The sequence below is a fragment of the Cataglyphis hispanica genome, chromosome 17 (assembly GCF_021464435.1).
Source record: "Cataglyphis hispanica isolate Lineage 1 chromosome 17, ULB_Chis1_1.0, whole genome shotgun sequence".
Lineage (NCBI taxonomy): Eukaryota > Metazoa > Arthropoda > Insecta > Hymenoptera > Formicidae > Cataglyphis > Cataglyphis hispanica.
The window spans coordinates 1,184,856-1,198,671 of record NC_065970.1 but is presented as its reverse complement, the minus strand read 5'-3'; the positions used below and the strand labels follow the sequence as shown (position 1 = coordinate 1,198,671).

At 38.7% G+C, this 13,816-nt stretch overlaps 2 protein-coding genes across 2 annotated transcripts; one reads left to right on the top strand and one right to left on the bottom strand.

Annotated features, from left to right (window-relative positions):
• Positions 1–242: 242 nt before the first annotated feature.
• On the top strand, positions 243–2,050 carry LOC126856157 (uncharacterized). Its single transcript, XM_050604430.1, has 3 exons — positions 243–544; positions 1,033–1,155; positions 1,237–2,050. Exons 1-3 carry the CDS (start codon positions 375–377, stop codon positions 1,412–1,414), a joined length of 471 nt encoding a protein of 156 aa, XP_050460387.1. The 5' UTR covers positions 243–374; the 3' UTR covers positions 1,415–2,050.
• Positions 2,051–3,630: 1,580 nt separating this feature from the next.
• On the bottom strand, positions 3,631–12,136 carry LOC126856138 (zinc transporter ZIP6-like). Its single transcript, XM_050604400.1, has 3 exons — positions 11,105–12,136; positions 8,206–9,310; positions 3,631–4,726 (listed from the first exon to the last, which is right to left on the bottom strand). Exons 1-3 carry the CDS (start codon positions 11,345–11,347, stop codon positions 4,482–4,484), a joined length of 1,593 nt encoding a protein of 530 aa, XP_050460357.1. The 5' UTR covers positions 11,348–12,136; the 3' UTR covers positions 3,631–4,481.
• Between the last annotated feature and the right edge of the window lie 1,680 nt (positions 12,137–13,816).

Genomic DNA, 13,816 nt, shown 5'->3' with positions numbered 1-13,816 from the left:
ATTCATACAAGTACAAGTTTTATTGATACATACATACAGTCAAGAGACTAAACAAAGACAAAAAAAGTACGGAGAAATTTAATTATATATAAAACACAATTTTTTTAATAACACACTCAGGCACTCTCACTTAGTCGGTAACATCATGTTGCCAGTATCTTATCGACTGTGTACCGATAGTGAGTTTTTTCTCGCGCCTGCGCGGCGCTGCGGTAGCGAACGCAGCGACTCATGACATGCACGCTCTACGCAAGGTTATAGGTTATAGGCATATAGGAGTAAAATCGCGTCGAGACAACGGTGTAACGTATCGTCTACGTACTTCTGTATATTACTTTTAAATAAGTTCAACACTCTTAGAACGCCTGACGAAGATGGCCCACGCGGGTGGAAGCGGTGATGCCGATTGTAATTCGATCATGAAGAAATTCGGTCTACAACCTATCACACGATGCAGCCTCGCCAAGTTCTACGTACCGGCATTCGGCACCGCCTCGTATACCGCGATGTCCATGAATGTCATGAACCCGAGCCTCGTCGTCAAGTAAGTAGACAATCCGTACAAACATTCCGACTATTCGTATAATACACGTAAGTTATTGACGAGAGTATTGACGAAATGTAACTTGACGACGAATCTCTCTCTCTCTCTCTCTCTCTCTCTCTCTCTCTCTCTCTCTTTCTTATTACGTAATTTCGATCGCATGCAATTTATTGCGTGTCGTTGCGATAGATGAATCTTCGACGTCATGGATGTTAACGCGATCAAATCAGATGTATTTTTGTACTTCCATGTACGATCGACATAGAATGTCTCTCGAAGCGAGACAAGCATATAAATAAATAATGTAACAGAAAGTAAAAAAACGTATGGAAATGCAAATATAAAAACTAGAGATCTAAGAATTTGAGGATTGAAGAATCAAAAGTTCTAAAGATTCAAGTATCTAAAGATTTACTTATGAAAAAAAATAAAGATTTGTTTTTATCATGTTATGAAGAGAAAGGTCAATAATGCTACTGTCTTTTCAGAATATTTCCAAAGAGAGACATTACAAATGTCTTATTGGTTGGTACCCTAGTTGGCACTGGATCGTATATCTACACACGTGACCATGTAAAAAGTGCGCCACAGTCTGTGAGAATTTTGTACAGGTAAGAGTAGACATTGGTGGTATACACAAATGCAATATATTTATCGAATTATATTTCTTATTTGTCGAATTTATCTTTTAGTGTTACTGGTGCGATATTATTGAGCTTGGGATCCGTTTTGATGTGGGCGGTGATACGTTCTATAGTGCCGCCAAGTCCTACCATTTGTACGATAGCTGGTATCGGCACTGGCGTGGCACTTCTCAAAATTGGCTCGAGCTATCTCGAGTTTGTTGACAAGCAAATAGCAAAAAAGTAGGCTGTTTCTGTTATATGCTTTCTGTTTTTTCCTTTTTTATTTCAAATTTATATTTTAAATTATTACGGGAAGAAATTGTGTTGAACATAATGATACTTTAAAATAACATTGAATTTTAACTGAAATTTCTACAGACGCAAATTATGCGAAGCTATATCATCTTTTTCACCAAAACCTTCGTATTTACGTGATTACGTATTTGCATGAGAGGTTACAAAAAAGGGGGCGAGAAATGTAAGTCAATATTTTCATAAAAGCTCGAATTATCATATTGTACAAACATGCGCTATCAGCAATTCCAGTGTCGATGAATTTTTTCGCCTGCTAGTGAATGTGTTAAGCATTTGCTACTTTTTTCTCCTCGTATTACACCGACAATGTTACCGATATTTGATAAATTGTTAATTACGCAAGATATATTTACAATACGCACGCACTTTGAGAACTTATTGTTAGAGAAATCCCGGAAAAAACATCGCAAGGGTTGAATGTACTTACATTTAATTGCGATTAATTCCGAGAAATACGTGCGTCGTATGTTTTGTAAACTATACAGCATTTACGTAAGAATGCATTGTCATGTAGATAAATGTCACCATTAATATATATGAATATATGAACCGTATGTGACACGAATTCAAATCTATAGAAAAAGAAATTGAGATGTTAACACTTACCTTATCTGAAAATTCCATCGATATCCACATCTCATATTATGTTCCTATCATAAAAGTAAGATATAAATAATACCGAGATTTCAACCTGCCGATAAAATTTTATTGCGATTAATTGCGCAACATATTCTAAAATTGATTCAAAAGATACAACTTTTAGATAAGTTTTTCTTTACTTAAGAGAATTTGAAAATATGTATGTAAAAACGTATTGAAAACGTGAAGCTCATTTATTGCAACGAGACGGCTAGTATATGGCAGCTTACTATTCCTCTTTAATGCCCGCTGCGTTTCGCTGAAATGTGTTTGTTTCATCAAGCTATTATCATTTATTTTTGCGTACTATTGCACTCTCGGGCAATCGAAGCAAGCACCGAGTCAGATAAGAGAGGCCTCCCGACAAATGCAAACAAACGATTTATTGCAATGTTTCGTATATTCAAGCAGTCACGAGTCAATCTCATTATCGATTTTTAACTGTCATTCGTAGCATAAAGAAGTTCTAATCAAGACTAATTATATTACGCGGTAAATAAATAACGAAACTCTAGTATGCGTCGATACTATCAAAATAGCACATGCGAAATGCGAAAGACCGAGTTTCGCATTCGAGTCTCAGGGTCGTTCTTCAACCATGAAGCGCATCCTGTCCGCCAATCGCAACTGAATGAGATTGACACGAACGCTCGGATCTCGATATCTTATCCTGCGCGACACACATTACATTGTCATAAAGCATTGAAATTATGCGATAAATTATCTTATTTTGGAGAGAATAGAGATGTCCCGTACATTGAAAGCCAAAGATATATGACAGCGTTTTATTGAGGCTTTTTAAGCAAGTGTTTTATTTTTTATTTACGAACTCTTCATCAAGAATAAATTTTTCCTTAGCACGTTGAGCGTCGAATGACATCATTTTTGTTCAGGAATTAAACTCAGTGGATAAGACTTTATTTTTCATTTATAATTCACGAATTATATAAATGCTCAAAATAAAGAAAATTGATAACTTGTGACATATGTATATATGTAATGAGTTTTTTTTTTAATACATTTTTATTTAAAAAAAAAAAACTCATTCCATAATTAGACACAGATGGAAACACTCACTAGGGCAAGAATACTCTGTATGTGCACAGACGTTAGTTGATCGCTGTACGGTGCCTCGTCGTGCCTTGCAATCGCTATTGTTTCTTTGCATCGCAGACAATGATACGGCATGCTTTCCAACAATAGTCAGTCGCGATGCGAAATCCGACGATGATTACGAAAGCATTTTCATCTTGAAGCACGCACAACTATTCGCGATTTATTTATTCAGATAATAATTTTATCGCGAAGAAAGAAAATGTCTCGCTAAAAAACATCTCATTACTCTTCAAGAAATAATATCGATATGATTGCCTTTTGATATAAAAATTATGTCGATTCCTCTAGAAAATATATGGCCAATATTTGAGAAATTATAATATGCATAAAAGATTTATCAATCTATGCTCTATTCTGTTGCGGGTAGAAGAAAAATGTGACACTGTAATATAAAAAAATATTGCTATAATTTATTAAATTTCTTATACAAATACGACGCATTTGGTTCCGTCGAATAATTAGGAAACTAATGGACTTGCTCGTGACAAGTTCACGTCCGTATTTTTCTTTCTTTACTTATTTTTTTTTTTTTATTTCATTAAAGAGAAAATGTTTAAACGCTAAAACGCTCTGTCCGATATTATTAATAAATACTTTCAGCACTTGCGTGAAAAGTTTCGTTAAAGGCACTTAAACAATGTACATAATTAAACACTTATCTATTATTATATTTAAAAAAGTACACGAAGAATAACTGTTGCACCGAGGTCGGAACAGATACAGATATGTACATGTACGTGAGTCTTTTCCCATTGCAAATCTTTGAACGAGAAACTTCGGAAGTCAATGTCGAAATACGTCAGGAATCCATAACGTTTTTTTCTTTCTTTCTTTCTTTTTTTTTTTCTTCAACGTACAGTATCCGCGATCGGGGCAGCGGTAAAAAAAACCTCTCTCTTATCGAATGTATATTACGTACAACATAATACAAAACGAATCTTCCGTTATCGCGTCACATTCGGAACGGAATCAATCACAATCGGCATGTAGATTCACGCACGTAAAAAGATGTATCATTTCTCCGGCTCCGTTTCGTTTTCTCTCTCTGTTTCATTTCCATTTTGTCGAAATGGATGGAAGAAATAGATGAGAAACGTCTCTCTCTCTCTCTCTCTCTCTCCTTGGCAGAGACAGCATCGTGATCCGTCGAGATCTTCTTCGAGGGAACCTCGATGCGCTGAATCTCTTGCCGAAGAGGATCCAATCGTGAGCATGGAACTCGCAGAAATGCAGGTCGACTCCTAACTGTGATGAGGATGCAACGTACTGGTCTCATTGATATCCCTCGGCCGTATCGTCGTCGTCGAGGATGTGAGTGCGTTGGAGACAACCTCGGCGATGCTATCGGTCACTTTGTCGATCGCCTCCGCTACGACGCGATGCTTGTGATCTTGCTCATGATCGTGATCGTGATCGTGATCGTGGTCCTCCACCTCCTCCGCGTGAGAGTGTCCGTGACCGTGATCGTGGCTGTGCGAATGAGCGGCTATAAAAAAAAAGCGCGGAGGTTTCAGATTTTTTTTTTTTCTTTTCTTGGCGATTTTTAGCCATCTATATCGTATTAGTATAGCTCTAATTTTTTTTAGTGCAAAAAAATTAAGCTCCCTGTAGACAGAAAATTATAATTCGCAATAAAATTCAAGATAGAATTTTATTTACAATATTTTATGTGTGGCATATCTTAACGTATTTCCCGATATGTGTTTTTTGTATTAAGCGTGACACATAAAATTAGAAATAGAATTCTAGCTCGCTTGAAGAAGGTTTTAGAATATATTGTAATAGAAAAATAGAAGTTTTGTTTTTTTCATCTCTATGAATTTATTTAAATTTTCTCGAAAATGTATTTTCAAAATAATCCGTCATATAATAAGTCATATAGGCACAATGAAAAAAAAAAAGCTTCGTCTATAATAGCGACCGACGATTTCAATGAGTAGTCCGTTCGTCTCGACATTATCAATTGTCTAGACTAAAAATAATATCAATTGGTAAGAAATTATTAGAATCCTTTCGAATTTTTTTTGTCATACGGTTCTATATATATATATATATATATATATATATATATATATATATATATATATATATAGAGAGAGAGAGAGAGAGAGTATATATATATATATATATATATGATATATATGATATATATATATATATATATATATATATATACACACTATATATATATATATACATATATATATATATACACACTATATATATATACTATATACATATATACATAATATTGCATATATATATATATATATATATAGAGTAATTTGTCATGCATCTGATTGCGTCCATCCTACCCGATCTGTCCTGCTTATTTCCGTCATGTAATTGCCGTGCGCGGGCACAAAATTCTCACAAATGACGCTGGAACAGACGGCTGCGATTTCGTCATCACGAAATGCGTTAAAGCTGCGATCGAGAAAGCCGTCGAAAGTCGGTCGGATCGTCCATCGACCTACACGTTCTCGGGTCATTGCCGTTGGGTGGAGAGAGAAAGCCTCAAGATATACATATAACGGGCAAATATCTTTTACGAGAGATCGATCCGATTCTGTCTTTCGAACAGACGCGACGGCTGTTTGAATTAATATGACACAATGACGTTCCTTCGGTGTTCGTTACGTGAAAAAAAAAAATGACAGGACGCGTCTTGGAAGAAGTAGGTTGCTGCCGCATGCAATTTGCCAATCATATGGCAGCTGACGCGAGTTGTGTAAAAGTTCACGTCCCGCATAGTCACGTAGGAGTAACACGCGAAGCTCGTGTATTTTATATGTATAGGATAAATGCTTCAATAGACCGTTTAATAGATATTAGAATGAAGAGAGTTTAGAAATCTAATTTTTTCAGATACATGTATATACAAAATATTTTATACTATATGCATGTATAGATTGTATAAACATGTAAAATATAATACATAAATATATAAAATATATTAATATAATTAATATATTAAATAATTAATATATTTGGAATTATATTAATATATTTTACATATTTCTTTTTTTATTTTTACGTTTATAATATTTTTATAGAATAAGTCTCACTCTCTCTCTCTCTCTATCTCCCCCCCCTCTCTCTCTCTCTCTCATCCCTCTTTCTCTTTTTTTAGTCAATGCATAGAAAGTATTACGTAACAACGAGTTTCAAACTTGCGACTTTGCGTTCGCGCACTGTTGTGAGAAGGTCAGAATGCAATTAAGATTATGTAATAACAAGCGGCGTATTCGTGAAGAGATAATCGTTATTGCGATCCATCTCTTCTCTACCTGCTGTTACTTTCTCGACGAAATGACAGTCGTGTAATCTCGTCGAGCGTCATTGGATATGTTAAAGTAATATATCATCATGCGAGTGTGAATGAATATTTTCGCGCGGATGCGAAATACAGCGATACAAAAACAGTCCGAACATCGCATCAATGGTATTTAAATTAATAGTATTTAAATCTCGAATTTCCTCGGAAAATATTCGGAATTGATAAAGCCTTTTTTTTTTAATTTAAACATTCTTTGTACAAACAAATGAAATATTTTTCATAGAATTTTTTGATCACATTGTGTATCAATGTTTAATACACTTTGTGCGTTTATCGATCACGATTTAAAAATGAAATAAAAATTGATAACGATTCGATAAAACAAATACGATTCCTCTTGGTGACAAATCTCGAAGCGGAGACATTATTTTAATATAAGAGTACACGAAATTGTATGAATAATTCGCTTGAAATTGTTGGGATCTACTTGACGTCAGTTTTATCAGAACCATTAACCTTATTTGAATCGAAATAACAACGCTCAAAGTGACATGAATTATCAAAAAAAGTTTATCTAGCTAGCGCTAGTCGTCGTTTCGAGATGACAAATATTTCAGCGTTTTATATATATATGCCCAAATATCTCCCGTACTCTCGCACTAATTTAATTAATCGTCCGTTTGATTATGATATCAATGTATAACGGTATAAGGCTTCGATAAGATGTAGCGTTTTCTCGACATTAAGCTCTCTAAACGAAAGCGTTACACGCGACGAGGATGTTGCCGTCAATTTCCGCTTCGAAATTTGCCCTGACCCTGACTTTTCAGTTGTAAGTTTCGTCGGCAAATCGATAGATTAAACGAGAACTAACACGTGAAGTGTATCAAGGGCGTACCCGTAATAGGTTTGCACCGAGGCGAACGATCCTGCCAAAATCGGCTTAGTGATAACTATTATATTACGTATGATCTGCTGGACACGAATGATGATAAGAAAAAACGCTCGAAGCAATGACAAACAGCAGATCCTTGTATTAACTCGGCAGTTTTCGTACCAATCTGCACCTATGGATCTCTCTCTTTAGAGAGAGAACGCTCTGCTGCACATTCATTCCAAAAGAGAGAGATCCTTCATTTTAATTATATTACGAAATTTTTTTATTTCGATTCCGTATTTCGCCTCCGTTGTTGCAAGCTCATGATGACTCAACAGAAGTCGTTTTTATATATCTTTGATGATTTTGTGAGATGGATCTTTCCTAAACACAATCTCATCGATACACAAAGAGATTTTTTTATCTCAAATGAAATGTAAAAAAAATCGAGTACGTTCGAGATTGAGAAATAACAAGCTTGCTTATCGTAAACAGTGATATTAATATGAAAAGATAGGAATTATCCGAGATAAGATGATAATCTCTTCATGGATAACAACGTCGTATATCGTCGCGCGGATTTGAAATGCGAAAGATCGAGGAGGAAGAGACGCCTGATTAATAAACTTTCACCCTCAATGACAATAAATTTATGCGATTTCGCGTTTGGAAGGAGACGCGGAAATTCTCGCAATCACGCGAGAAGCCGCAGAGGAAAAGCGAAAACGCGTATGATGACGCTAATAAATCTACTCCCGTCCGGTCGCGTTACGCTCCGATGCGCTTTTCTTCCGGGAAATGGACTCACTCGCGATCTGCAGGCCCAGCATTAGCGCGAAGCCGACGATGATCGCAACCAACTGCAACAGGCCGCTTTTCTCGTTCGCCCTCTCGCGCGCCAGCACTTCGAAGAACACCACGTAAAGCAGGGTGCCGGCCGCCATGCCCTGCAGTATGGTTGGCGTAGGTCCCAAATTTTCACTGTCGTTCTTGAAATGGCTGAGCGCTAGTCCGATCCCGATCCCAATCGGCGTCACCATGGAGAAGATGGACAGATATCCGAGGGTGGCTCGCGTCGACGCGCCAGCCACGTAGAGCTCCATCCCGACGCAGAAAGAGATGACCAGTTTGTGAGTGGCGATGGCAGCCGCTAGATAGACGACCGAGCTGATGGACGGCTCTAGACCTACCGCCAGGCCCTCGAATATCGCGTGGAAGGACAACGCGAGCACGGTGAGTAGACCTTGCACCGAAGTATTTTGCGTCGTCGTGCCATGTTGATGATGATGATGATGATGGTGGTGATTGTGATCATGATGATTATTATGATGATGATGATGATGATGATGCCTGATTGACGGGTAATTCAATTCCGACATCGCCAGTTCTGGATCGGAATGTCTCTCGACGACCTGACGTCTTTCGCTCGATAACGCGGGGGACAGGACGAATATAGCGGGCAGGACCTTGTCGTCCTTGACCACATGATTGCGCAATTCATCGAGCTGGATCTTGGATCGTTCCAAGCTCGTCCGGTTCTCCTTGTCCTCGTGATCATCCTGATCCTTCCACGCAGATCTTGTCGTGGATACGGTGGTGGTCGAGTCACTCATGGCCGACGGGCCCGTCTGATTATTGTTGCATCTGCGCACCGATACGGTCCGATAGAGCAGCGTCTCCGAAGATTCGGGTTTACCAGTGAGGACGGCGTGCACCGCCTCCTCGACCAGGTAGACGAGGAAGAAGCCACCGCAGAAGAGCAACTCTGCCAAGCCGAGGGTGCCCAGAGTCGGCAGCTGACCGTTCGATTGATACCTCTCGACGCTTTCGCGCACTTCCGGCGCCAGATGCAGGAACGTCGTGAACAGAAGCACTCCGCCGCCGAAGCAAAGCAACAACGATGTCAAAAGACCCTGGAGACGATTTACCGTTTGCTAGGATAAGAGTGTTCGGTATACAAATTCATCTCGGACTCCCCGACCGTTTTGGAATCGATTTTTCTTTAGAAAGAAAGCTTCTTTAGAAATAAATCTTGATATTTTCATCTTTTATATCTTTTTAGCATTAAATATTTTAGTAAGTCTTAAATTTTAGAATTTAAAATGTGAAAGAATAAAATATTATTGTTTAATTAAAATGATAAAAATTCTTTTTAATATTATGTATGATGTCTGATTAAAAAGTATCCGACTTTATTTTTTTTTTTTTGTGTCAACCAGCGGCAGCTCAATAACGGAACTAGCCCAGCATGCACTCTTGGACTTTACATGACTTTTTGTCAGATCGCCCAGCCTTTCGCTACAGGCAGCCGAAGAAAGTTGCACATTTTAGCTGAAAATACGAAATACGACACGAAACTATTCGGCTACCTGCAGGGATTGAAAGGCTGCATAATCCGACAAAAAATCGTAAGTAGGGTCCAAGGTTGTATGCTGGACTAGTCCTGTTACCGGACTGCCGCTGGTTGATGCAAAAAAAGTAAATAAAGTCGGACTTTTTAATCAGACATCATACATAATATTAAAAAGAATTTTTATCATTTTAATTTTAAAAACAATAATATCTTATTCTTTCACATTTTAAAATTCTAAAATTTGAGACTTACTAAAATATTTAATGATAAAAAGATGTTGACTTGATAAACTCTGATAAACTTGATAAACAGATTGACTCTAATAAATAAGTATCCGACCTTATATTTTTTTATCAGATCTTCTATAATTATTTTATAAAATACTTTTATTAAATTTATAAAATACTTTTATTAAATTTATAAAAATACTGACATGATACACAATTCAATATTTGTAAATCTTCTGGTTACAGAGTAAAATTGTTTTCCGGCAATTTTGTTAACAAATGATACAGAAACGTATGACTGATAATTACAATATACATTACTGTGTATATTCAAGAAAGAGAACATTTATTTTTTCATATTAATTTTATATTAATCAATATAAAATAATATTTTATATTAATCGAAATAATAATCTGTCGGATAGATCAACAAAAGCTCAATAGATTATTTACTTAAAATTTTACTTGCTGTCAATTCTAATTAAGTGTGTGTATATATATATATATATATATATATATATATATATATATATAGCATTTGCAGCCAAATAGTTAAGAGAAATCGATTAATCCCAGATAGTTTCGAGAGTCCGTAGATGCAGATTGTAAAAACCGAGTGCTCTATATATCAACCAGCAGCTATTCCGGATGTTCGATGATCGATCAACAATCTCACACTATTTACAAACATTACTTTTTTTTCTTTTTTTTTTTCTATTTCTGATTTCTCGATCAAATATGATTTCTGTGCCGCTCCGCAAACATGTTTACGTTAATATTTGAAATCATAATATATATATCCGCAATTCGATGCAGAATTAATTGATATTCATAAATTAAAAATCGTAAGTTTAACGGAAAAATGACTGGTGCAACGCATAAATCCAATGAATATCCAAGGATATCAGCCGCTGTCGAGGATAAATATCCAAGGACGTCCACTGAATCTATCTCCGTTACGTCGATTATTTTCCCGCTAATTATGAGAGCAGCGTGTGTTGGCTCGACATAGCTTGCGAGCGAATCGAGTCGGCAAAAGGATGAAGCTTCCGGAAATGCTGCTAGTCGATCAAAAAGAATCGGCGATTCATCCGAGAGGATTTCCGCTCGGTTTTTCTCGAACGTACTTGCTTGTCCGCGGCCGAGGCGGCCGAGTCAACGCCCGGCAAAGATGCCGATGTTGACGTGCTGGAACGATCAGAGGAGATCGGCCGGGAGTGTTTCCGAAGTCTTTTCTTCGCCCTGTAACGTCCCACTATCAATGGCAGGGTTCCTAGCACGAGGGAACCGAAACCGAGACCAACCATGGCGCCAATCTTCGACATGAGGAGGACGCTGGACGTCGTCGTGTCCTCCTCCATATCAGACATCGTTTCAAGATTACCGATGATAACGGTGCGATCAAGATTCGTATCTCGATGGAAATAACTTCAATCTGTTGATATGTCCCTTGCTAAAGAACTTTGCAACTGCACTATCTCCGATTATCTCGTCACCACTTCACCACCTCTCTCCTTCGCGCCTCCCCTGTCAATGATAAGTCTTGTCATCTCACGCTCCCCGTTCCCTCGATCTTTTCCCACGTGCTTTTCCAAAACGCACGGCCAAGAATCGTCGACCTAGGAATTGACGAACGGACGATTCTCACGCTCGAAGCGAACCGAGCGAGGGAAATCCACGCGCCGCGACGGCCGGTCAAACACTATCTACTCCGGTCTTGACTCGACGAGAACTCGGCTCGATCGGACCCCTCGACCGCCGCCTCATCGTCTTACATAGTCCGAGCCGAGCCGTTTCCTGCCCACTCCCGCGACAACTACATCCCGTCCTTATCCATCCATCGTCCGCTAGTGTGTATACCCTCGCTCTAGCACCTGAACGGTGACTGATCGCCCAGTGGCGTAAAATCAACAGTGGATCCCGAGGAGAGGAGAAGGGAGGGTCGGAGGAGGCCCGTGTTAGAGTGCAAGAGAGAAAGGTAAAGAGAACGGGCAAAGAGAACTAAAAATAAAATGAAGATAAGAAAAGAGAAGATAAGGTGAGGGAAAAAGAGGGATTGGTTGGGGACTAGAATGAAGCGAGAACGAAGAGTAAAACAGAAGGAATGCAGATGTGCGATGTGGAATTTGTCATTCGCAAATGTCTTGGCGACATTCATCTTTTTTTTTTTTTATATTTAAGCCCTGCTCTTTTTTTTTGTAGCGCTTAACGTATCAACAATGTTAATTGACAGAGGAATGAAAGACGATCAATATCGATAACGACAAAAATTTGTCGGTGATTTGGATTTAATTCCAACAATCTTATCGCTCGTAATAAAGAGTGAATAATCCTCCGAGCTGTCTGCTGTTTTAGCCTTCGCAGGATGGGGCACTTTAAACATCGGTTACATCGTTGCAATTATTCTATGCTTGACGAGCGGCAACGCATAACGCATTTTCCCTCCGCGATGTCCGTGCGTAGGCGCGTATTAAAATACATACGCGTGGACGCGTGAATGAAAGAAATCGTCGACACTCGACGTCTGCGCGCGGGGGACACGCGTGACAGCAGAGGCTGTCATCTACGTCACGTCGTAATAAACATTTGCATCGTCGATTGGAAGATAAATCTTCCAAGAGTGTAACGAGGAAGATGAGGATTAAAGGATGATGGGACGAAGAAATTGGAGGATTCTCGAATCAATCCCTTCGTCTTTGAGAAAGATTAATTTCAATTTTATGGAAATAAATTTCTCCTTTCAATTTAATCCCATCTAATTTTCACGGCGCGTCGCGACACGGATGAGAGAACGTAAGAGGCGCACGTTGCTCGCTTTCGATGCAAAAGGCGTGAATTTTATCTGGCCGATGTGGGCCTTGAGCGACTTTGATCACGCCACCCGGTGATTATTCGCCAGGCACCGCGATACTTTCACCCTTATTGCGCGCGAAAAAGAAAAAAGAAAAAAAGCGAGAGGACACGCGGCGCCGCTCGGTTTCGGACGCATCACTGAACATTGAATGTCGATCGTAAATCGCTCAACGAGCCGTGAAGCGATCTCGTGAAATCGAAATCTCGATCAACGGCACGAGGCCCCCTGTGTTTGTGTGCGTACGTGTGTTGCCAATAACACCGATAAAGAAACAATAATCAACGACAGCCTTGCCATTCACTCTCGCGATAGTTTTCAGGCTTCTTTTTTCTCTCCCTCCCCCGCCCTTCTCATACACGAGCGCGAAGCATGAAGGATCATGCTGAAAAGAAATATCCCTCTCCCCCTCCACATGACTCAAGAATGGACAAAAAAAAAAAGTAACGGCTATATTTTTCAGCAAGGTAAACTTTTTCAAGTCAACCTTACGGGAATTGTGTCTCGCATTGTGAATCATTATCGACAGGATGTCCTCTGCATCTCGCGTGTCACATTCTCTTTTCTCTCTCTCTCTCTCTCTCTCTCTCTCTCTTTGTCTCTCTTTTTTTCTGCTCCTCCCTCTCTCTTTCTATGCGACTAATTTGCTTGACATTTCGAGCATTGGCCTCTGTTGGTCGCGACGTGCGCGTCGCTCTTTCTCTTTCTTCTGATAGAGAGAGAGAGAGAGAGAGAGAGAGAGAAAAAGCGGCGTGATAAGTGACTGTTGACCAGCGATTAATTGCTCGCTGACAATCGATAAATACCGACCATCACCTTCGACCTCGACTACATGCTCGAAACATCATCCTCATTTTCATATTCGAAGATTTCCCGTTTTCCCTGCATTCTCTTTATTTTCAATCGTCCATACTCGCATTTATTTATATGAAATGTATTTTTATATATTTTTAAGATTTTTTTGTATTATTGATATACGCATAGTTTT